Source organism: Panulirus ornatus, chromosome 11 (assembly GCF_036320965.1).
Source record: "Panulirus ornatus isolate Po-2019 chromosome 11, ASM3632096v1, whole genome shotgun sequence".
NCBI classification, from domain to species: Eukaryota; Metazoa; Arthropoda; class Malacostraca; order Decapoda; family Palinuridae; genus Panulirus; species Panulirus ornatus.
In genome coordinates, this window is record NC_092234.1 from 1074447 (window position 1) to 1100924 (window position 26478).

Below are 26478 nucleotides of genomic sequence, written 5' to 3' on the forward strand. Positions count from 1 at the left end.
AAGGTGAGTAATGTGGCAGCTGAGGGAATAATTGGTATACATGGGGTGATCAGTGTTGTAAATGGAATTGGTGAAGAGCTTGTAGATTTATGTGCTGAAAAAGGACTGGTGATTGGGAATACCTGGTTTAAAAAGTGAGATATACATAAGTAAACGTATGTAAGTAGGAGAGATGGCCAGAGAGCATTATTGGATTACGTTTTAATTGATAGGCGCGCGAAAGAGAGACTTTTGGATGTTAATGTGCTGAAAGGTGCAACTGGAGGGATGTATGATCATTATCTTGTGGAGGCGAAGGTGAAGATTTGTATGGGTTTTCAGAAAAGAAGAGAGAATGTTGGGGTGAAGAGAGTGGTGAGAGTAAGTGAGCTTGGGAAGGAGACTTGTGTGAGGAAGTACCAGGAGAGACTGAATACAGAATGGAAAAAGGTGAGAAGAAAGGAGGTAAGGGGAGTGGGGGAGGAATGGTATGTATTTAGGGAAGCAGTGATGGCTTGCACAAAAGATGCTTGTGGCATGAGAAGCATGGGAGGTGGGCAGATCAGAAAGGGTAGTGAGTGGTGGGATGAAGAAGTAAGATTATTAGTGAAAGAGAAGAGAGAGGCTTTTGGACGATTTTTGCAGGGAAAAAATGCAAATGAGTGGGAGATGTATAAAGGGAAGAGGCAGGAGGTCAAGAGAAAGGTGCAAGAGGTGAAAAAGAGGGCAAATGAGAGTTGGGGTGAGAGAGTATCATTAAATTTTAGGGAGAATAAAAAGATATTCTGGAAGGATGTAAATAAAGTGCGTAAGACAAGGGAGCAAATAGGAACTTCAGTGAAGGGGGCTAATGGGGAGGTGATAACAATTAGTGGTGATATGAGAAGGAGATGTAGTGAGTATTTTGAAGGTTTGTTGAGTGTTTGATGATAGAGTGGCAGATATAGGGTGCTTTGGTTGAGGTGGTGTGCAAAGTGAGAGGGTTAGGGAAATTGATTTGGTAAACAGAGAAGAGGTAGTAAAAGCTTTGCGGAAGATGAAAGCCGGCAAAGCAGCAGGTTTGGATGTTATTGCAGTGGAATTTATTAAAAAAGGGGGTGACTGTATTGTTGACTGGTTGGTAAGATTATTTAATGTATGTATGATTCATGGTGAGGTGCCTGAGGATTGGCGGAATGCTTGCTTAGTGCTATTGTACAAAGGCAAGGGGGATAAGAGTGAGTGCTCAAATTACAGAGGTATAAGTTTGTTGAGTATCCCTGGTATATTATATGGGAGGGTATTGATTGAGAGGGTGAAGGCATGTACAGAGCATCAGATTGGAGAAGAGCAGTGTGGTTTCAGAAGTGGTAGAGGATGTGTGGATCAGGTGTTTGCTTTGAAGTATGTATGTGAGAAATACTTAGAAAAGCAAATGGATTTGTATGTAGCATTTATGGATCTGGAGAAGGCATATGATAGAGTTGATAGAGATGCTCTATGGAAGGTATTAAGAATATATGGTGTGGGAGGCAAGTTGTTAGAAGCAGTGAAAAGTTTTTATCGAGAATGTAAGGCATGTGTACGTGTAGGAAGAGAGGAAAGTGATTGGTCTCAGTGAATGTAGGTTTGCGGCAGGGGTGTGTGATGTCTCCATGGTTGTTTAATTTGTTTATGGATGGGGTTGTTAGGGAGGTGAATGCAAGAGTTTTGGAAAGAGGGGCAAGTATGAAGTCTGTTGTGGATGAGAGAGCTTGGGAAGTGAGTCAGTTGTTGTTCGCTGATGATACAGCGCTGGTGGCTGATTCATGTGAGAAACTGCAGAAGCTGGTGACTGAGTTTGGTAAAGTGTGTGAAAGAAGAAAGTTAAGAGTAAATGTGAATAAGAGCAAGGTTATTAGGTACAGTAGGGTTGAGGGTCAAGTCAGTTGGGAGGTAAGTTTGATTGGAGAAAAACTGGAGGAAGTAAAGTGTTTTAGATATCTGGGAGTGGATCTGGCAGCGGATGGAACCATGGAAGCAGAAGTGAATCATAGGGTGGGGGAGGGGGCAAAAATTCTGGGAGCTTTGAAGAATGTTTGGAAGTCAAGAACATTATCTCGGAAAGCAAAAATGGGTATGTTTGAAGGAATAGTGGTTCCAACAATGTTGTATAGTTGTGAGGCGTGGGCTATAGATAGAGTTGTGTGCAGGAGGGTGGATGTGCTGGAAATGAGATGTTTGAGGACAATATGTGGTGTGAGGTGGTTTGATCAAGTAAGTATTGTAAGGGTAAGAGAGATGCGTGGAAATAAAAAGAGTGTGGTTGAGAGAGCAGAAGAGGGTGTTTTGAAATGGTTTGGTCACATGGAGAGAATGAGTGAGGAAAGATTGACCAAAAGGATATATGTGTCAGAGGTGGAGGGAACGAGGAGAAGTGGGAGACCAAATTGGAGATGGAAGGATGGAGTGAAAAAGATTTTGAGAGATCGGGGCCTGAACATGCAGGAAGGTGAAAGGAGGGCAAGGAATGGAGTGAATTGGAACGATGTAGTGTACCGGGGTCGATGTGCTGTCAGTGGATTGAACCAGGGCATGTGAAGCATCTAGGGGAAACCATGGAAAGTTCTGTGGGGCCTGGATGTGGAAAGGGAGCTGTGGTTTCGGTGCATTATTACATGACAGCTAGAGACTGAGTGTGAATGAATGGGGCCTTTGTTATCTTTTCCTAGCGCTACCTCGCACACATGAGGGGGGAGGGGTTTGTTATTCCAGGTGTGGTGAGGTGGTGATGGGAATAAATAAAGGCAGACAGTATAAATTTTTTACATGTGTATATATGTATATGTCTATGTGTGTATATATATGTGTACATTGAGATGTATAGGTATGTATATTTGCGTGTGTGGACGTGTATGTATATACATGTGTATGTGGGTGGGTTGGGCCATTCTTTCGTTTGTTTCCTTGCATTACCTCGCTAATGTGGGAGACAGCGACAAAGCAAAATAAAATAAATAAATAAAATAATGAATAGGGGCGATGGCTTATATCAAGGGAGCAAGACAACAGATTGAGGCAATAGTTAGGAGAACAGATAGGAAAGTGGTGATCTGCAAGAAGTTTTAAGGAAGAGATTGAGTGGGTATTTTGAAGGACTCCTGAATGTGGTAGATAATAAGGTGGCATTCATGATGTAATTGTGATGAGGTGGCATGTAGTATGAGAAGAGTCATGATAGTTGTTATGGTAAATAAGAGGTCATGAAAACCTTCCAAAATGAAGTGTGGCAGAACAGTTGAGGGGAAGGAAATGCAGTTGAGTTTCTTAAGATTGGGGTGACAGTGCCATTGTCTGGATACTCAGGCTGTTTTATATGGTCCAGAGGTGGGGTGCTGGAGGATTTGTGGAATGTACTTACAGTAATTACCTATTTGTACTGCACAGGGAAGGAGTTTTATGCCAATGGAACCCTCATCTCTTAAATGCTCTCTACTATCCTACCACCTCTGAAATTATGTATGCTTTCTGCATTGATCATGTCCTCAGTCAGTCTGTTCCATTCATCTGTCACTCTTATACTATAAAAGTATTTCCTTAAATTCTTATGTACAAATTTTTTCTTAAGCATTATTTCCTTTTGTTGCTCTATCCCTTCATCTCTCAGAAAAATGTCCACTGTCCACTTTGTCAAATTTATGTAAAAACTTTAAGGCTATGTTCAAGTCACCCCTCATTTTTTCTTCATTATGTGGGTGAATCCAAAGTATAGTTGTTATGACAGCATTTTATGGATGTAAGTCTTGGGTCTTTAATTTAAAAGAAAGAGAGAAGGAGGAGGAGAAGGTGAAAATGAAGTGCCTAAGAACAGTGTGTGGTATGGGGAGAGTTAAGCATGAAAGGAATGACAGTGTTAGGGAAAGTTGTCATAGGTAGTGCAGTCTGATTGAGGGGAACAATTATGGTGTACTGAAAGTTTCTGTCACTTGGAAAATATATGCAAAGAAAGGCTGACTAAAGAATATGTATTTCTGGTGGAGGGAGGAAGGGGAGAGAGAGACAAGGAGATGGTAGCATAGAGTGAAAGAGTTTTTAGGGGTATTAGAGCCTAAATATTCAGTAGGGCTAAAGGTTTGCATTGGATGAAGTGAAATGGATCCATGTGGTATCTAGTGTATGATGTGCTGTCACTGGGATGAACCATAGCATTTAAAGCAGTTAAGATAAGCCATGTTACCAGAATCTGTTTGCTTGTGGTCAAACTACATGTGAAAAGTCACCTTCTTTGAGGCCATGTCATCTCTTGATGAAGGGAGTACATTCCCATCAAGGAATTTCTCATCCTGACGAGTCACCATTTTCCTGCTACTGGAAATAATGAAGCCTTGAAGCTGCAGGAGCAGCCGCACAGAAGAGGGTTTAGAGTTGAATGTTGATAATAGCAATGTTAATGATAATAGTGATAATGATGACAATGATAAGATAAACCTTGAAGTGATACTTAGGGCTTGGTTGTTGATTGTGGACTCCGATTTAAGTGCATCTTATAGCTAAAGACTAGATGAGCTTAAGTAAGGCTGTTGTTCATGTTTTCCTAATGGTACCTTGCTAAGGCAGGAAGTGTAGTTACATTCAAAAAAGATCATTTATCCCATTGATGACATCTTTGTTTCACACTTGTTTGCTGTTTCCTGCATTGGTGAGGGAGGGCCAGGAACAAATAAAAAGACCTCACTCACTCACATCCATTCTTTATCTGTCTAAACCACAGTCCCCCATCAACAACCAGGCCCCATAGACCTTTCCATAGTTTCCCCTGGCTGCATCATATACCTTAATTCAGTCAAACAACAGCACATCACCCACTGTATACCACATTGCTCCAGTTCACTCTATCCTTTGCACTCCTTACATCTGCCTGTTCAGGCCCCAAGCACTCAAGTTTTCATTCACTTCATCCTATCTTCTCCATATCAATCTCTTTTGAAATTTATGTCAGAATTAGCATTTATGTCTGTCTGTTGGTGGAAGTAATCAGAGGTGTGAAACTGAGTTGTTTCTAAAGGGTAGGTTGCTCCCATTATTTGCATGTTTATTCATGAAATACATAAGTTCTTGTCGTCTGCAGTTCATACAATCTTTATTTAGAAAGAGTCTGAAATGCTAGTGAGTTTTTTCCTGTTTCATGTAGTTTTCATTTATCATTTGTGCCAGCTGCTGATCCTGAGTAATAAATGAGATTAACCCAAAGAATTGATGAGTATGAAAAAGTGAAAGGGACCAAATAGCTTTGGTTTTTATGAATGTAGTTCATGTTAGTAATATGTATATTGTCTTTACCCATGTCCTGTAAACAGTAATACTACAGTAATTCTGGCCCTTTGATGAATTTTATAAAAAAATGAAAATTAGGTGGTTATTTAAAAGGTTTTAAATTTCCTCTAATTATAGCTAAAAATCTTTGGCTTTAAGTCAATTGCAGTAGCTTTCATTATACTTAATTAATAACCTTTTAAAGCCCAGACTTTAGAGAAGCTAGATTAGATCCTTTCAGTCATATTGATTAAGTAACTGCATCTGATGCTATGCATCTTTCTATTCAGTAAGCCAGTTTCCTTGTGTAAATTATAGAAGCTTAGGCAGAAACTTGTCCAAGTTTAATAGTTATTTTTGTTCTCCACAGTGTGTGGACAAGAGTCTAGACCTGCCTGATATGTAAACATCTAACTCTGCCATTAACATCTTCCCAGAAAGCTAGCTTGAAAGATAATTAGAATATAAATGCACTAACTAAAGTGAAATGATTATTACTTTTATACAAGAAAGGAAAGGGATGCAAGTCATGTTTATCTAACCAACAGGAATTTGATCAATTGAGACTTCTTTGATGTATTTTTTTTTCTCCCGCGTTTACAAGGTAGCGCAAGGAAACAGACGAAAGAAATGGCCCAACCCACCCCCATACACATTGTATACACACACACGTCCACACACGCAAATATACATACCTATACATCTCAATGTATACATATATATACATACACAGACACATACATATATACCCATGCACACAATTCACACTGTCTGCCCCCATTCACTCCCATCACCACCTCGCCACACATGGAATACCTTCCCCCTCCCCCCTCATGTGTGCGAGGTATCACTAGGAAAAGACAACAAAGGTCCCATTCGTTCACACTCAGTCTCTAGCTGCCATGCAATAATGCCCGAAACCACAGCTCCCTTTCCACATCCAGGCCCCACACAACTTTCCATGGTTTACCCCAGATGCTTCACATGCCCTGATTCAATCCACTGACAGCACATCAACACCGGTATACCACATCGATCCAATTCACTCTATTCCTTGCCCTCCTTCCACCCTCCTGCATGTTCAGGCCCCGATCACTCAAAATCTTTTTCACTCCATCTTTCCGCCTCCAATTTGGTCTCCCACTTCTCCTCGCTCCCTCCACCTCCGACACATATATCCTCTTGGTCAATCTTTCCTCACTCATTCTCTCCATGTGCCCAAACCATTTCAAAACACCCTCATCTGCTCTCTCAACCACGCTCTTTTTATTTCCACACATCTCTCTTACCCTTACATTACTTACTCGATCAAACCACCTCACACCACACATTGTCCTCAAACATCTCATTTCCAGCACATCCACCCTCCTGCGCACAACTCTATCCATAGCCCACGCCTCGCAACCATACAACTTTGATGTATATATACAACTTTGATGTATATATATTTATATTTATTTAATGTATGTATGACTCATGGTGAGGTGCCTGAGGATTGGCGGAATGCTTGCATAGTGCCATTCTACAAAGACAAAGGGGATAAAAGTGAGTGTTCAAATTACAGAGGTATAAGTTTGTTGAGTGTTCCTGGGAAATTATATGGGAGGGTATTGATTGAGAGGGTGAAGGCATGTACAGAGCATCAGATTGGGGAAGGGGAGTGTGGTTTCAGAAGTGGTAGAGGATGTGTGAATCAAGTGTTTGCTATGAAGAATATATGTGAGAAATACTTAGCATATTTCTCACATATATTCTTGTTTGTGGCAGGGGTGTGTGATGTCTCCATGGTTGTTTAATTTGTTTGTGGATGGGGTTGTTAGGGAGGTGAATGCAAGAGTTTTGGAAAGAGGGGCAAGTATGCAGTCTGTTGTGGATGATAGAGCTTGGGAAGTGAGTCAATTGTTGTTCACTGATGATACAGCACTGGTGGCTGATTCAGGTGAGAAACTGCAAAAGCTGGTGACTGAGTTTGGTAAAGTGTGTGAAAGAAGAAAGTTGAGAGTAATTGTGAATAAGAGCAAGGTTAGGTACAGTAGGGTTGAGGGACAAGTCAATTGGGAGGTAAGTTTGAATGGAGAAAAACTGGAGGAAGTGAAGTGTTTTAGATATCTGGGAATAGGTTTGGCAGCGGAGGGAACCATGGAAGCAGAAGTGAATCATAGGGTAGGGGAGGGGGCGAAAGTTCTGGGAGCATTGAAGAATGTGTGAAAGTCAAGAACGTTATCTTGGAAAGCAAAAACGGGTATGTTTGAAGGAATAGTGGTTCCAGCAATGATATATGGTTGCGAGGTGTGGGCTATAGATAGAGTTGTGCGCAGGAGGGTGGATGTGCTGGAAATGAGATGTTTGAGGACAATATGTGGTGTGAGGTGGTTTGATCGAGTAAGTAATGTAAGGGTAAGAGAGATGTGTGGTAATAAAAAGAGTGTGGTTGAGAGAGCAGAAGAGGGTGTTTTGAAATGGTTTGGTCACATGGAGAGAATGAGTGAGGAAAGATTGACCAAGAGGACATATTTGTCAGAGGTGGAGGGAACAAGGAGAAGTGGGAGACCAAATTGGAGGTGGAAAGATGGAGTGAAAAAGATTTTGAGTGATCGGGGCCTGAACATGCAGGAGGGTGAAAGGCGTGCAAGGAATAGAGTGAATTGGGACGATGTGGTATACCGGGGTCGACGTGCTGTCAATGGATTGAACCAGGGCATGTGAAGCATCTGGGATAAACCATGGAAAGTTGTGTGGGGCCTGGATGTGGAAAGGGAGCTGTGGTTTCGGTGCATTATTACATGACAGCTAGAGACTGAGTGTGAACGAATGTGGCCTTTGTTGTCTTTTCCTAGCTCTACCTCACACACATGAGGGGGTAGGGGGTTGTTATTCCATGTGTGGTGAGGTGGCGATTGGAATGAATAAAGGCAAACTATGAATTATGTATATGTGTATATATGTATATGTCTGTATATATATATATATGTATGCGTTGAGATGTATAGGTATATATATATTTGCGTGTGTGGACGTGTATGTATATACATGTGTATGTGGGTGGGTTGGGCCATTCTTTCATCTGTTTCCTTGCGCTACCTCGCTAACGTGGGAGACAGCGACAAAGGAAAATAAATAAATAAATATATATATATGTATATGGAAGGTATTAAGAATATATGGTGTGGGAGGCAAGTTGTTAGAAGCAGTGAAAAGTTTTTATCGAGGATGTAAGGCAAAGGTTCTGGGGGCATTTAAAAATGTGTGGAAGGCAAGAACATTATCTTGGAGAGCAAAAATGGATATGTTTGAAGGAATAGTGGTTCCAACAATGTTATATGATTGTGAGGCATGGGCTGCAGATAGGGTTGTGCGGAGGAGGGTAGATGTGTTGGAAATGAGATGTTGAGGACAATATGCGGTGTGAGGTGGTTTGATCGAGTAAGTAATGAAAGGGTAAGAGAGATGTGTGGTAAAAAAAATAGTGTGGTTGAGAGAGCAGAAGAGGATGTATCAAAATGGTTTGGTCACATGGAGACAATGAGTGAGGAAAGATTGCAAAGCGGATATATGTGTCGAGGTGGAGGGAACAAGGGGAAGTGGGAGACCAAATTGGAGTGGAAAGATGGAGTGAAGAAAGATTTTTAGTAATTGGGGCCTGAACACATAGGAGGATGAGAGGCGTGCAAGGAATAGAGTGAGTTGGAACGATGTGGTATACTAGGGTCGATGTGCTGTCAGTGGATTGAACCAGGGCATGTGAAGCGTCTGGGGTAAACCATGGAAAGTTTTGTGGGGCCTGGATATGGAAAGGGAGTTGTGGTTTCAGTGCACTACACATGACAACTAGAGACTGAGTGTGAACGAATGTGGCCTTTGTTGTCTTTTCCTAGTGCTACCCTTCGTGCACACGTGGGGAGGGGATGCCATTTCATATGTGGTGGGATGGCAGCAGGAATGGATGAAGGCAGCATGTATGATATGTACAGGTGTATATATTTATGTCTGTGTATGTATATGTATGTATGCGTTGAAATGTATAGGTATGTATATGTGCGTGTGTGGGCATTTGTGTGTATAAATGTGTATGTGGGAGGGTTCGGCCATTCTTTTGTGTGTTTCCTTGCACTGCCTTGCTAACGCAGGAGACAGCGACAGAGTGTGGTAGATATAAATAGATATATATTTTCCCTCTTTGGCTCAGTCCTCTGTTCTAAATGCTACCTCGCTAATGCGGGAAATGGCGACTATGCATAAAAATAGATACATGTTAGTTTGGTGCATTTTTCCATGTCAGTTGTCTGTACTGTATCTACCATCTGTTGATTTTTTAAGGTGATTAGTGTTGATGTTCATGCCTAGTTATTAGAAATGGTTTCAAGATTTATAATTCAGTTTATTAGCTCAGAAATCAAGACATATCTGTAGTTCATTGTAGAAAATCTTTTTTAACATTATATATAATGATAATTAGATTATATATAATGACAATTAGATTCTTATAGGATTTTTTAAGATGAATTGAGCTTATAGCAGTAACCTGAATTATACTAAACTTCATGGTTGGGTTGGACATGAATCATATATACACTATTACCAGTGGTGTATGCAGGAATGCATTCACAGTTTGAGAAGGGGAGAATGAACAGATCAAAAGGTGGCATGTGTCCCAGCTCTTAGGTCAGTTGATTGATTATTACTATGCTTATGATGATAGCATTATATAAGATAAACTTAATTTTCATGATACCATGATTGAATTAAGAAAATTATATGAAGACAGTCAAAAGTTATATCATCTTTATTTATGCCCTAGATATGTGTAGCATTTGGCTGCCAGTGTGTTTTTTTTTTTAGCAAAGTAAGGATTAGTAAATAACATTTTGAAGCTGATATGGAAAATCATGCAACAGAACAACATTGGTCTGCAAAGCATCAGGTTTATTGATTGATATAAATTTTACCTGATGATGGACAGATAAACATGACATACTCATAGTTCTGTCTTATCTAACTCTAACACATGGCCTTACTTACCTCTTGTTTACATGGCTGGTCCTACTACCCTGGCTATGATGACTGCTGTGCTGCTCACTTGGCTGCTCCGTTACGTGCTTGACCTCTGCATCATTCAATTGACTGGTGCTGTGGCCCCTTCCATTCCTGTGATACTTGTCTTTCTTATGCAGTACCAGTCACAAGAGACCCAGCTTCTTGGAGCACCACATCTGATACGAATGATTTGTCAGGTTCCTTCCCTATTTCCTTACCTAATGATGCCTGTATCGTGGCTTATTCCCTGGCATCGTCCTCTTCCATATCCAACATTGATTCAGTGTCTCGTATTTCATCTACTTCCTTTGCACTATCCTCAGCTGCTCAGAAATCTTCCATTCTGCCTTTTGTAACATCTCTTTCAGTTTCTCAACCATCCATCATCACCACAACTGCCCTTTCTCTTTCACATATTACCAGTACATCAGCATCATCTCTCCCTAACAGTGTCAGTGTTTCATCCAGTGTTACCTCCTGTGTTGTACCTCTTTCCAGTTACCCGGTGAATACTTCTTCTACAACCTCCACCATGATCACAACCACCCCATGCACAAGTATTTCATCCAGTATTCCCTCCATCACTGATTCTTTGAATACAGCAGTAACTCCATCCACCATCTCCATTAGAACTCCATCATTTTCTTCATGTTCATCAGCATCATCATCATCATCTTCCCTCACTACCATAGCTCCTTTAAGTGGCATAATAACCTCAGATCCATCTTCATCCTCACCTATTCCCTCCCTGCCTCTCATTATTCCTTCACCTGCATCAGTAAATTTAGTCTCATCATCCTCTGTGCTTACTGCAATGATCCCGTCCTCATCATCTGCTTCCACATCTTCCTTCTCTTCCCCTTATGTCACAAGTCGAGCACTAGACTTCTCTGAATCAGATGCACTGAGAGCAAGATTGGGCAGCATAGTGAGGTCGTCGGCAGCTAGTCTTGCCAGCGGTGCCAACCTGCTTTTGATTGAGTACAATGTGGCGTGTAAGTGTCTAGTTAAGTAATATGCATGTTATTCAGCAACACTGACATCTTAATTCAGGGTTGCACTGGTCTGTTTCCAGTTTTTATGACTAATTGGCTACATAGTCCTTGTGTCTTTCTGTCTGTATCATGTAATTCTTGCTAGATAGTGTTGTGGCTCATTCAGCACATTTCTTCACTCATGAAATTATTTGAAGAATGTACTGCAAGAGCCATCTTGCTCTAGCTGCCTCTTTGAAAAGTCTGCATTTTTTTCCCCACTCCCATCACTTAGACTAAGATGCAGTGATTTGTTTTCAGTGTTTTATTTAGATGATTTTTTTTTTTCTCTCTCCAAAAGAAGGAACAGAGAAGAGAGCCAGGTGAGGATATTCCCTCAGAGGCCCAGTCCTCTGTTCTTAACGCTACCTTGCTAATGCGGGAAATGGCGAATAGTTTGAAAGAAAGAAAGATGATGAATTTCATCAAAGTCAGAGAAAGATTCCAGTGTTTAGTTCAGTCCTCAGATGGATTGCAATGAGTATTGACCTAGTAGATTGCCAGTTTGCTGTCACATGACCATGATTCTGTATGAACTTCAGATAGAACAATAGGTTCAAATGAAGTACTTTGATTTCCATGTAATTTCATGCAATTATCAGCTCACATATACAAAATTGGGTATATAAGGTAAGGTAAAAATTAATGGGATGTAAGGTACTGTATAAAGAAAATAAGTGTAAAGTTCTGTGTAGAAACATCCCCTACCATGTGCTACTTTATGCTGAAGGGGTTAGCAGTGATATTGGAATATGTAGACAAGCCTGTGGCTATAGATAATGATGTGGATCCCAACTGTGAACATGCCCTTGTGTTTTCTAAAGTGCTTACAGATGCTTCATTTCGCTTCAAAGAGCTTTGAAAAGAGGGAGAAGAAGCATGCAACAAAGCTAGAATCAGGTAACTTTTACAAAAGGCTTAGGCAGATGTCCCCTCCACCTCCATCTGTAACAGCTGCTGAATCAGATAATTCAGAGTCAGAGTAGACAACCCTATTCCACCTCTTGCAGTAACCTTCATTTCACCCCATCCCTTTCCCATCACCATCTCAAGTCCTTTTCATCACATATTCTGGTGAGTTTCCTCTAATATAATCTAAATTGATGGTTGTTATTCTGGAGTAAGTAGTACTTAGCCTACATTGTTGCATGTTTGTTCCAAATGTAACCACGGAATGTAGCTGCTATAGATATTTTATGTGCACTCAGTGCATCAGTTTTCAATGAAATAGGAAAAAATTTTATTTTCTTACCATTTAAAAGAATTTTTTGGGGGGGAAAAAGAGAATAATATATATATGTCAGTATAGTAACATTTTATATGTTTGGTGAGCTTATCAGATAAATAGATATTCATACTGCAACATTGCCAGACATACAGTGTATCCCTCCTCATGGCATAATGTATATATACACATCTCACTAAGCAGTCATGATATAATTCCCTGTAAGATTATTTATTATTTATTTATTTTGCTTTATCGCTGTCTCCCGCCCAACCTACCCACGTACACATGTATATATATATACACATCCACATACACAAATATACATACCTATACATCTCAGTGTACACATATATATACACACACAGACATATACATATATACACATGTACATAATTCATACTGTCTGCCTTTATTTATTCCCATCACCACCTCGCCACACATGGAATAACAACCCCCTCCCCCTCATGTGTGCGAGGTAGCGCTAGGAAAAGACAACAAAGGCCCCATTCGTTCACACTCAGTCTCTAGCTGTCGTGTAATAATGCACCGAAACCACAGCTCCCTTTCCACATCCAGGCCCCACAGAACTTTCCATGGATTACCCCAGACGCTTCACATGCCCTGGTTCAATCCATTAACAGCACATCGACCCCGGTATACCACATCGTTCCAGTTCACCCTATTCCTTGCACGCCTTTCACCCTCCTGCATGTTTAGGCCCCGATCACTCAAAATCTTTTTCACTCCATCTTTCCAAACCTGCAATTTGGTCTCCCACTTCTCCTCGTTCCCTCCACCCCTGACACATATATCCTCTTGGTCAATCTTTCCTCACTTATCCTCTCCATGTGACCAAACCATTTCAAAACACCCTCTTCTGCTCTCTCAACCACCCTCTTTTTATTTCCACACATCTCTCTTACCCTTACATTACTTACTCGATCAAACCACCTCACACCACATATTGTCCTCAAACATCTCATTTCCAGCACATCCACCCTCCTGTGCACAACTCTATCCACAGCCCACAAATCGCAGCCATACAACATTGTTGGAACCACTATTCCTTCAAACATACCCATTTTTGCTTTCCGAGATAATGTTCTCGACTTCCAAACATTCTTCAAGGCTCCCAGAATTTTCGCCCCCTCCCCCACCCTATGATTCACTTCCGCTTCCATGGTTCCATCTGCTGCCAGATCCACTCCCAGATATCTAAAACACTTTACTTCCTCCAGTTTTTCTCCATTCAAAGTTACCTCCCAATTGACTTGACCCTCAACCCTACTGTACCTAATAACCTTGCTCTTACTCACATTTACTCTTAACTTTCTTCTTTCACACACTTTACCAAACTCAGTCACCAGCTTCTGCAGTTTCTCTCCTGAATCAGCCACCAGCGCTGTATCATCACTGAACAACTGACTAACTTCCCGAGCTCTCTCATCCATAACAGACTGCATACTTGCCCCTCTTTCCAAAACTCCTGCATTCACCTCCCTAACAACCCCAACCATAAACAAATTAAACAACCATGGAGACATCACACACCCCTGCCGCAAACCTACATTCACTGAGAACCAATCACTTTCCTCTCTTCCTACACGTACACATGCCTTACATCCTCGATAAAAACTTTTCACTGCTTCTAACAACTTGCCTCCCACACCATGTATTCTTAATACCTTCCACAGAGCATCTCTATCAACTCTATCATATGCCTTGTCCAGATCCATAAATGCTACATACAAATCCATTTGCTTTTCTAAGTATTTCTCACATACATTCTTCAAAGCAAACACCTGATCCACACATCCTCTGCCACTTCTGAAACCACACTGCTCTTCCCCAATCTGATGCTCTGTACATGCCTTCACCCTCTCAATCAATACCATCCCATATAATTTACCAGGAATACTCAACAAACTTATACCTCTGTAATTTGAGCACTCACCTTTGTTCCCTTTGCCTTTGTACAATGGCACTATGCAAGCATTCCGCCAATCCTCAGGCACCTCACCATGAATCATACATACATTAAATAACCTTACCAACCAGTCAACAATACAGTCACCCCCTTTTTTAATAAATTCCACTGCAGTACCATCCAAACCCACTGCCTTGCCGGCTTTCATCTTCCGCAAAGCTTTTACTACCTCTTCTCTGTTTACCAAATCGTTTTCCCTAACCCTCTCACTTTGCATACCACCTCGATCAAAACACCCTATATCTGCCACTCTATCATCAAACACATTCAACAAACCTTCAAAATACTCACTCCATCTCCTTCTCACTTCACCACTACTTGTTATCACCTCCCCATTAGCCCCCTTCACTGAAGTTCCCATTTGCTCCCTTGTCTTACGCACTTTATTTACCTCCTTCCAAACCATCTTCCTATTATTTATTTATTTATTTTGCTTTGTCGCTGTCTCCTGCATTTGCGAGGTAGCACAAGGAAACAGATTAAAGAAATGGCCCAACCCACCCCCATACACATGTATGTACATACACGTCCACACACGTGAATATACATACCTATACATCCAAATGTACACATATATACACACACAGACACATACATATATACCCATGCACACAATTCACACTGTCTGCCTTTATTCATTCCCATCGCCACCTCGCCACACATGGAATACCATCCCCCTCCCCCCTCATGTGTGCGAGGTAGTGCAAGGAAAAGACAACAAAGGCCCCATTCGTTCACACTCAGTCTCTAGCTGTCATGCAATAATGCCCGAAACCACAGCTCCCTTTCCACATTCAGGCCCCTCACAACTTTCCATGGTTTACCCCAGATGCTTCACATGCCCTGATTCAATCCACTGACAGCATGTCAACCCTGGTATACCACATCGATCCAATTCACTATATTCCTTGCCCGCCTTTCACCCTCCTGCATGTTCAGGCCCCGGTCACTCAAAATCTTTTTCACTCCATCTTTTCACCTCCAATTTGGTCTCCCACTTCTCCTCGTTCCCTCCACCTCCGACACATATATCCTCTTGGTCAATCTTTCCTCACTCATTCTCTCCATGTGCCCAAACCATTTCAAAACACCCTCTTCTGCTCTCTCAACCATGCGCTTTTTATTTCCACACATCTCTCTTACCCTTACATTACTTACTCGATCAAACCACCTCACACCACACATTGTCCTCAAACATCTCATTTCCAGCACATCCACCCTCCTGCGCACAACTCTATCCATAGCCCACGCCTCGCAACCATACAACATTGTTGGAACCACTATTCCTTCAAGCATACCCATTTTTGCTTTCCGAGATATTGTTCTCGACTTCCACACATTCTTCAAGTCTCCACAGGATTTTCGCCCCCTCCCCCACCCTATGATTCACTTCCGCTTCCATGGTTCCATCCGCTGCCAGATCCACTCCCAGATATCTAAAAACTTTACTTCCTCCAGTTTTTCTCCATTCAAATTTACCTCCCAATTGACTTGACCCTCAACCCTACTGTACCTAATGACCTTGCTCTTATTCACATTTACTCTTTACTTTCTTCTTTCACACACTTTACCAAACTCAGTCACCAGCTTCTGCAGTTTCTCACATGAATCAGCCACCAGCGCTGTATCATCAGCGAACAACAACTGACTCACTTCCCAAGCTCTATCATCCACAACAGACTTCATACTTGCCCCTCTTTCCAAAACTCTTGAATTCACCTCCCTAACAACCCCATCCATAAACAAATTAAACAACCATGGAGACATCACACACCCCTGCCGCAAACCTACATTCACTGAGAACCAATCACTTTCCTCTCTTCCTACACGTACACATGCCTTACATCCTCGATAAAAACTTTTCACTGCTTCTAACAACTTGCCTCCCACACCATATATTCTTAATACCTTCCACAGAGCATCTCTATCAACTCTATCATATGCCTTGTCCAGATCCATAAATGCTACATACAAATCCATTTACTTTTCTAAGTATTTCTCACATACATTCTTCAAAGCAAACACCTGATCCACACATCCTCTACCACTTCTGAAACCACACTGCTCTTATTCTTATTCTCCCTAAAAATTAATGATACTCTCTCACCCCAACTCTCATTTGCCCTCTTTTTCACCTCTTGCACCTTTCTCTTGACCTCCTGCCTCTTTCTTTTATACATATCCCACTCATTTGCCTTATTTCCCTGCAAAAATCGTCCAAATGCCTCTCTCTTCTCTTTCACTAATAATCTTACTTCTTCATCCCACCACTCACTACCCTTTCTAATCTGCCCACCTCCCACGCTTTTCATGCCACAAGCATCTTTTGCGCAAGCCACCACTGCTTCCCTAAATGCACCCCATTCCCCCCCTACTCCCCTTACCTCCTTTGTTCTCACCTTTTTCCATTCTGTACTCAGTCTCTCTGGGTACTTCCTCACACAAGTCTCCTCCCCAAGCTCACTTACTGTCACCACTCTCTTCACCCCAACATTCTCTCTTCTTTTCTGAAAACCTCTACAAATCTTCACCTTCGCCTCCACAAGATAATGATCAGACATCCCTCCAGTTGCACCTCTCAGCACATTAACATCCAAAAGTTTCTCTTTTGCACGCCTATCAATTAACACGTAATCCAATAACGCTCTCTGGCCATCTCTCCTACTTACATACGTATATTTATGTATATATCTCTTTTTAAACTAGGTATTCCCAATCACCAATCCTTTTTCAGCACATAAATCTACAAGTTCTTCACCATTTCCATTTACAACACTGAACACCCCATGTATACCATGTATACCAGCTGGTGGCTGATTCATGTGAGAAACTGCAGAAGCTGGTGACTGAGTTTGGTAAAGTGTGTGAAAGAAGAAAGTTAAGAGTATATGTGAATAAGAGCAAGGTTATTAGGTACAGTAGGGTTGAGGGTCAAGTCAGTTGGGAGGTAAGTTTGAATGGAGAAAAATTGGAGGAAGTAAAGTGTTTTAGATATCTGGGAGTGGATCTGGCAGCGGATGGAACCATGGAAGCGGAAGGGTGGGGGAGGGGGCGAAAATCCTGGGAGCCTTAAAGAATGTGTGGAAGTCGAGAACATTATCTCGGAAAGCAAAAATGGGTATGTTTGAAGGAATAGTGGTTCCAACAATGTTGTATGGTTGCAAGGCGTGGGCTATGGATAGAGTTGTGTGCAGGAGGGTGGATGTGCTGGAAATGAGATGTTTGAGGACAATGTGTGGTGTGAGGTGGTTTGATCAAGTGAGTAACGTAAGGGTAAGAGAGATGTGTGGAAATAAAAAGAGCGTGGTTGAGAGAGCAGAAGAGGGTGTTTTGAAATGGTTTGGGCACATGGAGAGAATGAGTGAGGAAAGATTGACCAAGAGGATATATGTGTCGGAGGTGAAGGGAACGAGAAGTGGGAGACCAAATTAGAGGTGGAAAGATGGAGTGAAAAAGATTTTGTGTGATCGGGGCCTGAACATGCAGGAGGGTGAAAGGAGGGCAAGGAATAGAGTGAATTGGATCGATGTGGTATACCGGGGTTGACGTGCTGTCAGTGGATTGAATCAGGGCATGTGAAGGGTCTGGGGTAAACCATGGAAAGCTGTGTAGGTATGTATATTTGCGTGTGTGGACGTGTATGTATATACATGTGTATGGGGGTGGGTTGGGCCATTTCTTTCGTCTGTTTCCTTGCGCTACCTCGCAAACGCGGGAGACAGCGACAAAGCAAAAAAAAATATATATGTATATATATATATATGTGTATGTGTGTGTGTGTGTGTGTGTGTGTGTGAGGTGATTTGATCGAGTAAGTAGTGAAAGGGTAAGAGAGATGTGTGGTAATAAAAAGAGTGTGGTTGAGAGAGCAGAAGAGGGTGTTTTGAAATGGTTTGGGCACATGGAGAGAATGAGTGAGGAAAGATTGACCAAGAGGATATATGTGTCAGAGGTGGAGGGAACAAGAAGTGGGAGACCAAATTGGAGGTGGAAAGATGGAGTGAAAAAGATTTTGAGTGATTGGGGCCTGAACATGCAGGAGGGTGAAAGGTGTGCAAGGAATAGAGTGAATTGGAATGATGTGGTATACTGGGGTCGACGTGCTGTCAATGGATTGAACCAGGGCATGTAAAACATCTGGGTTAAACCATGGAATGTTTTGTTGAGCCTGGATGTGGAAAGGGAGCTGTGGTTTCGGTGCATTATACATGACAGCTAGAGGCTGTGTGTGAACGAATGTGGCTTTTGTTGTCTTTTCCTAGCGCTACCTTGCGCTACCTCCCCTATCCCCTGGGGATAGGGGAGAAAGAATACTTCCCATGTATTCCCTGCGTGTCGTAGAAGGCAACTAAAAGGGAAGGGAGCAGGGGGGCTGGAAACCCTCCCCTCTCATTTTTAGTTTTCCTAAACAAGGCTCAGTCCTCTGTTTTTAATGCTACCTTGCCAATGCAGGAAATGGCGAATAGTATGAAAAAAAAAGAAAAAATATATATGTATTATGCTTCCTCATCTCATTCTGGACACCACCCATCTCTTCAACATTACAAACACTGAGTCAGCTTGTCAGAAGGCCTTTGATGTCCAAGATGCATCTCTCATACTGAAGACACTAAGCATATATTTCTCAGTTGGCCAGTGCTCACTTCACAAAGACATACACACATCACCACACACATTGACCAATGGTCTCACCCAGTGGACATGGCAGGCTTTTTGAGTGCTGTGGGAACCTCATAGAAGGAGACAAGAAGGTAAGGTAAGGTATTTATGGTATAATATTTTGTTCCTCTTGTCAAAGCACTGTGGTTAATTTGCATAGAAAGATGAAGTTTGAGGTTTCGTGTTTGATGTATGAATTACAAACCTCATATCCTCAGAGTCACTTATTGTAAACAGATTTACAATTCACCGGAAAACTGAAGCATCCATATTTTCAGTAGTGCATAAGAAATCTAGAAATTTCTTATGTACTAACAGTGTGATACCACTCAAGTAGGATGCTTTCTGTTTCAAGTAATCTTCACCTAAATGTCATGAATATATTTTCAACTGATTTAGAAGTAATACTGTTTTATATTATTAAGGAAAGCCTCTTACTTCTTGCATGTAGATAATTTTGATATGTTGGTAAGATAGGCAATAAGATGCAAAAAAATATTGAAGCTCTTTAGGGCTTAGTTATTTTTTTCATCACAATCCTCATTGCTCCTTAGGAATTTACAGTGTTCTTTTTCAGTCAGCAGCAGTGCTGGTCTGTTAATGACAAGTGCTCTGGACAGCAGTGTATTTGATACTACATCCAGAACCCGTGAACGACCAACTGATCTGGCAGATGCGCTCTCTCCAACATTGGATCAGTAAGTGAAGCCAGATGAATTCTTTAATGCAAGGATACTGATCACATTGAAACTTCTTTTCCACTTGAAATTATCTGTAGGTGTATATGAATTTTGAAATAGCTGTAAAGTAAGTAAATTGTTTCACCATGTCCAGGGAAATTAAATGCTCTTTCAGAGAAGTAATGAATTTTTGTTATCACAATCATCTTTTGCCATTTTCCAGTAAAAAGACAGTGAGAATGGTTGTTAATGGTCTTTGAGAGAACAGACACTATATAACTTCCACAAGTTTGCTAACCTTTTTGCATGTCATACAGGTTGAGCATTCCTAATCCAAAAATCTGAAATGCTCCAAAATTTGAAACTTTTTGAGCGACAACATGACGATACAAGTGGAAAATTCCACACCTGAACTCCCTTTCCCATGCTGGGCTCTGATGCTCTGTTGGCACCAGTTTGTTACAAACCATCTTCACCGCCAGACCTACATGCATCACTCACTGTGTTTTTTGCTTATTCCCTGCTCTGTGGCACAAAGATACTGTTGAACATATCAAAAAGGCCTGCAGATAATGAGCCTCTAGTTGTTCATTCACTGACTGATAACAAAATAGCTGAAATAGTTCTGAATCAAGGTGATCATGATAAGAGACATTGAAGATGACTAAGTTAACACTTCAGAAAAAGTTCCTATAGATGGCATGGTAAAAATGTGTGATGGACTTATTGAAGGACTAAAGCAGTGTTTATTCATAACAGAACAAGAAATCTAGCGAGTTGATAACATAGAGGAGACTTCTACAACAAAAACCAATGTTAATGAAGAAGATAACTCCTGAGGAAGCGTTTAAAGAAGCTGAGGTTGTGACACCCTAGCTTTCTGATGGTTCAGTATTTCACAAACTTTTGTTTGTTGTACAAAATTATTAAAGATATTGTATATATTACCTTCAGGCTATGTTTATGTGAAACATAAATGGATTTTGTGCTTAGACTGGTCCCATCCCCAAGATATCTCATTACCTATTATACATCATGACAAATGTGGAAAACAGGATGGTAAGAAAACTAACAGTTTATAGCTGAGATATACCTCAATGTTTCAACCATTCAGTGGTCTTCCTCAGGAGATACTGATTCCAGCATTTGGCAGAACCATATTCCCCATTAAGTGATGGTCACCCACCCGGACGCCGTGGCGTGTCATTAACCAGACCTTTTGTTAACGTTGTCAATGGTAGCGATGGAAGCCACTTCCAATATCTTTCTCATTTGTTTGCTTAGGCCCTCATGCAGTATTCTCGCCTACAAGAATTTGGAGCAACAAGTTCTGCTTTGTTTACATTGTGCTGAGACTGCAAGATGTAAACAGAGCAGAATAAATCCGTATGGTGGGATGAGGCAAGAATACTGCATAAGGGCCAAAGCAAACACAGAAGAAAGACATTAGAAGTGGCTTGCATCGCAACCAAAGATAGTGCTAACACAAGGTCTGGGTTCATCTGTTGGTCACATCAGGCAGTGGAGATCACTGTGAACAAGTGGAGGCAGCAGGACAAGTGATCCAATCAGAGAGTGACACACCAAGGCATCCAACCAGGTGACCATCACTCGCTGAGGATTATGGTCCTGCCAAATGCTGGAATCAGTATCTCCTGAGGAAGACCGTTGAATGGTCGAAATGTTGAGGTATGTCTCAGCTGTAACCCACTTGTTTCCATACCATCCTGTTTTCCTTAACTCATTATCGATGTATATTATTTTTATTATTATACTTACTCGCCGTCTCCTGCGTTATCGAGGTAGCGCAAGGAAACAGACGAGAGAATGGCCCAACCCACCCACATTCACATGTAAATACATAAACGCCCACACACGCACATATACATACTTATACATTTCAACGTATACATACATATACATACACAGACATATACACATGTACATATTCATACTTGCTGCCTTCATCCGTTCTCATCGCCACCCCACCACACATGAAATAGAACACACACACCCCGCAAGGTAGCGCTAGGCCACATTTGCTCACACTCAGTCTCTACCTGTCATGTGAAATGCACCAAAATCACAGCTCCCTTTCCACATCCATTCCTCACAAAAACTTTCCATGGTTTACCCCAGACACTTCATATTCCCTGGTTCAATCCATGGACAGCACGTTGACCCTGGTATACCACATCGTTCCAATTCACTCTATTCCTTGCATGCCTTTCACCCTCCTGTATGTTTAGGCCCCGATCGCTCAAAGTCTTTTTCACTCCATCCTTCCACCTCCAATTTGGTCTCCCGCTTCTTGTTCCCTCTACCTCTAACACACATTTTGTCAGTCTTTCCTCACTCATTCTCTCCATGTGATCACACCATTTCAACACACCCTCTTTTGCTTTCTCACCACGCTCTTTTTATTACCACACATCTCTCTTACCCTTTCGTTACTTACTCGAGCAAATCACCTCACACCACATATTGTCCTCAAACATCTCATTTCCAACACATCCACCCTCCTCCATACAACCCTATCTATAGCCCATGCCTCACAACCATATAACATTGTTGTAACCACTGTTCCTTCACACATACCCATTTTTGCTCACTGAGATAACTTTCTCTTCTTCCCCACATTCTTCACCGCTCCCAGAACCTTTGACCCCTTCCCCACCCTGTGACTCACTTCCGCTTCCATGGTTCCATCTACTGCTAAATCCTCTTCCAGATATCTAAAACACTTCACTTCCCAGTTTTTCTGTATTCAAACTTACCTCCCAATTAACTTGTCCCTCAACCCTACTGAATCATATAACTTTGCTCTTGTTCACATTTACTCTCAACTTTCTTCTTTCACACACTTTACCAAACTCGCTCACCAACTTCTGCAGTTTCTCACCTGAATCAGCCACCAGTGCTGTATCATTAGCGAACAATTAACTCACTCCCCAAGCCCTCTCATCCACAAGAAACTGCATACTTGCCCCCCTCTCCAAAACTCTTGCATTCATCTCCCTCACCACCCCATCCATAAACAAATTAAACAACCATGGAGACATCACGCGCCCCTGCGTCAAACCGACATTCCCTGGGAACCAATCACTTTCCTCTCTTCCTACTTGTACACATGCCTTACATCCTTGGTAAAAACTAATCACTGCTTCTAGCAACTTACCCCCCACACCATATATTTTTAATACCTTTCACAAAGCATCTCTATCTACCCCATCATATTCCTTCTCCAGATCCATAAATGTTACATACAAATCCATCTGTTTTTCTAAGTATTTCTCACTTACATTCTTCAATGCAAACTCCTGATTCACACATCCTCTACCACTTCTGAGACCACACTGCTCTTCCCAAGTATGATGTTTGTACATGCTCTGTACATGCCTTTACCCTCTCAATCAGTACCCTCATTCTGTATGTATATACAAATATTCCAAAATCCGAAACACTTCTGGTCCCAGGTATTTCGGATAAAGGATACTCAACCTGTATTTTACTCAGATTTTGTTTTTTTTAGGTAACTTCCCTCATCAGACTATTTTGCACACACCATTGCAGCTGTTGTAAATGCTGCAGAGAAACTATGACAACAATATCACTTCCCTCTTTCCGTTTCTGTTGTCCCTTCATTCATATCCGATGCTTTAATGTACATAACTTCATTTTTTTGAGACTGTCTTCATTCCTTATCTGAAACCTAATTTGCCCTCCTCTTTCTAATTGGAAATCTTGTGATAGACTTGTAGTATCAGAAGTTTCATAGTAAGTATGAAATAAAGAAAAAGGAATTGAGTGTAAAACAGAGGCCCCAAACTTGAGAGCTTAAAGGAGAAATTTGTTGAAAATAGAGGTGATATCTCTTATGTAAAAGTAAGTTTAAGAAATCTAGATATTTGTAGTAATCATTAGTTAGAGCACAAAGTATTTGGCAATCCACTGCATCACATGATTATGTAACTATGAGAAATACAAGGGTAGGCCATTGTTTTATAGCTTTCTCTCCCAACACAACCAAGCTTTAGAACTCTTTAACCTCTCAGTTTTCCCAGTGACTGCAGTGTACCCTATTTTATAAAGCAGGCTTTCCACATCCTCAAAAATTTATATAGTATAACTGTTTTCTGACAGTTTCTTTTGCTCTATTATGTTTCTTTCATGGTTTGGCTTTAATCAGAATTTTCTGTGAATGGAGGCTTTGACACAAAAAAAATTTACATTTACAGTTGGCATGCTGTTCCCTGATTTAGATTTAGACATTGCTCAAGACACATTTTGAAGAATAGTTTAGAGATAATACTTTTATGGTAGACTGATGTCTGCATTTGAGTCATAGTTGGAACAGGTATTTACAACACGGCTATTCTTCCAGATATGATAAGATGAGTGAGGCAACAGTTGTAAGGACATCACCTGAGACCCCAGTATCAGCTGCACAGGAAAAGGTGGTACCCGAGTACCTCAGGTAAGAGTTCAGAGTGGCTCACATGCAAAGACCATACCTTTGTCCCTCATATCTGTGTGGTTCAAGAAAATCTGTGTACATATATTTTTTTTATTATACTCCTAAACAAGATACTGAGTCTAACTAAAATGGAATTGTTGAACAGTTTAAAAACTGAGTACTTGTTTTGATAGTGAAATTGGTTTTCATATTAGATGCAACTACCTAGTAATACATGTATCTGTTAGTCAGATATCATATTTTACAATGTTCTGACCTTTAGATTTGTTATGATTTATACGTACTTATCTGTTACATCATCTCATATTTGTTTCCAGTATAGAAATGAACTCCTAAATCTTGTTTTGGAGAAGTGAGGATTTTTATTGCATTAATATCACAGATATTTCTCTGAACATCACAAGGTGCCAACGTCTATATTTTCACTTTCCACTGATTCCTAATTTAGGCCCTGAAGACCATTGCTGCTGTGTATATGTGTGAGTAGAGCACCCTGGGTGGCTGACAATTTATATGCACAGGGTGTACACCATACTGTATACACTGCTGCTCCTAAAAGCTTGTGCTAGACACCAAGAGTCAACACTACCAGGGCTAGAACATTGCACTATTTTAGTTGCCTATTTTTCATTATTTGTGTTGTCGTCCTTGTTTGATTAATTTGCTTGTTTTGCATGAAACAGTTACTGTAGCATGTCAGAATTCTCCTTATTTCATCATTAAACATGTTTAGCTTTTCTTGACTTGAAAAACTCTAACTCACAATAATCTACAACATCCAAAATTATTTAAAGATAATTACTGTTTTATATCTCTACACATGAACCACAGATATACAGAGCACTACCAGTGACTGATGGAAGAAGACAGCATTTTAAATGGATAATGTTGATGATAGTCTTTAGGATTGGTTTAAGTTTTGCAGGTATTTTCCATTGATATGTGCAGTATTCATCATGTTCCATATTCAATCTTGCTAAGTAAAAACAGAGGCCTTTAGTGATGATAAAATCACCTAGGACTTTTTCCAGTTGAAGTGTACAATTAAGACTGAACACTTGAGTGCTAGCAGAGTTCAGCTAAAAAGCACTTTAATGCTTGATGACAAGACTCCTAGTCTAATTATAAAGTATTTCATTTGTTGTATAAAGTATGAGGACACTGTTGATATTCCTCTGAGGATACCATTCATCATAATTGCAGTTGGAGAACCCCAGTAAGGACTCAGGTTGAATGTATTACTGTATTGTGATCATTCCATTGCGATTAATGCTGGTGACAGTACTTCAAAAACATCCTGCAGGTCTGTTGAGAAGCAAGTGGAATTATAGATATTCTTGTACAATTGATATGTCTTTACAGATAGTTGGATATCATAATTTCTGTGGATCATTTACATTTTGGGAACTAGATATTTTGACTAGAATAAGATTTCAACTGTTTAGTTGTATGTATATATATATATATATATATATATATATATATATATATATATATATATATATATATATATGGGTGGTATTGCAGTGGAATTTATTAAAAAAGGGGGTGACTGTATTGTTGACTGGTTGGTAAGGCTATTTAATGTATGTATGACTCGTGGTGAGGTGCCTGAGGATTGGCGGAATGCGTGCATAGTGCCATTGTACAAAGGCAAAGGGGATAGGGGTGAGTGCTCAAATTACAGAGGTATAAGTTTGTTGAGTATTCCTGGTAAATTATATGGGAGGGTATTGATTGAGAGGGTGAAGGCATGTACGGAGCATCAGATTGGGGAAGAGCAGTGTGGTTTCAGAAGTGGTAGAGGATGTGTGGATCAGGTGTTTGCTTTGAAGAATGTATGTGAGAAATACTTAGAAAAGCAAATGGATTTGTATGTAGCATTTATGGATCTGGAGAGGGCATATGATAGAGTTGATAAAAAAAAAAAAAAAATAAAAAAAAAAAATATTTTTTTTTTTTTTTTTTTATACTTTGTCGCTGTCTCCCGCATTTGCGAGGTAGCGCAAGGAAACAGACGAAAGAAATGGCCCAACCCCCCCCATACACATGTATATACATACGTCCACACACGCAAATATACATACCTACACAGCTTTCCATGGTTTACCCCAGACGCTTCACATGCC

The 26478-nt window shown here is 40.8% G+C and overlaps 1 protein-coding gene across 6 annotated transcripts in view; it reads left to right on the top strand.

Annotated features, from left to right (window-relative positions):
- Crag (DENN domain-containing protein Crag) overlaps positions 1-26478 on the top strand; it is a 346089-nt gene that overhangs the window by 171153 nt on the left and 148458 nt on the right. For 5 of the 6 annotated variants that reach the window (XM_071666294.1, XM_071666290.1, XM_071666288.1 and 2 more), the window contains 3 exons: positions 10422-11279; positions 19770-19890; positions 24257-24349. In XM_071666294.1, coding sequence (XP_071522395.1) covers positions 10422-11279; positions 19770-19890; positions 24257-24349 — 1072 coding nt within the window. The remainder of the gene's footprint in view (positions 1-10421; positions 11280-19769; positions 19891-24256; positions 24350-26478) is intronic. The other variant, XM_071666292.1, reaches the window with a different exon arrangement.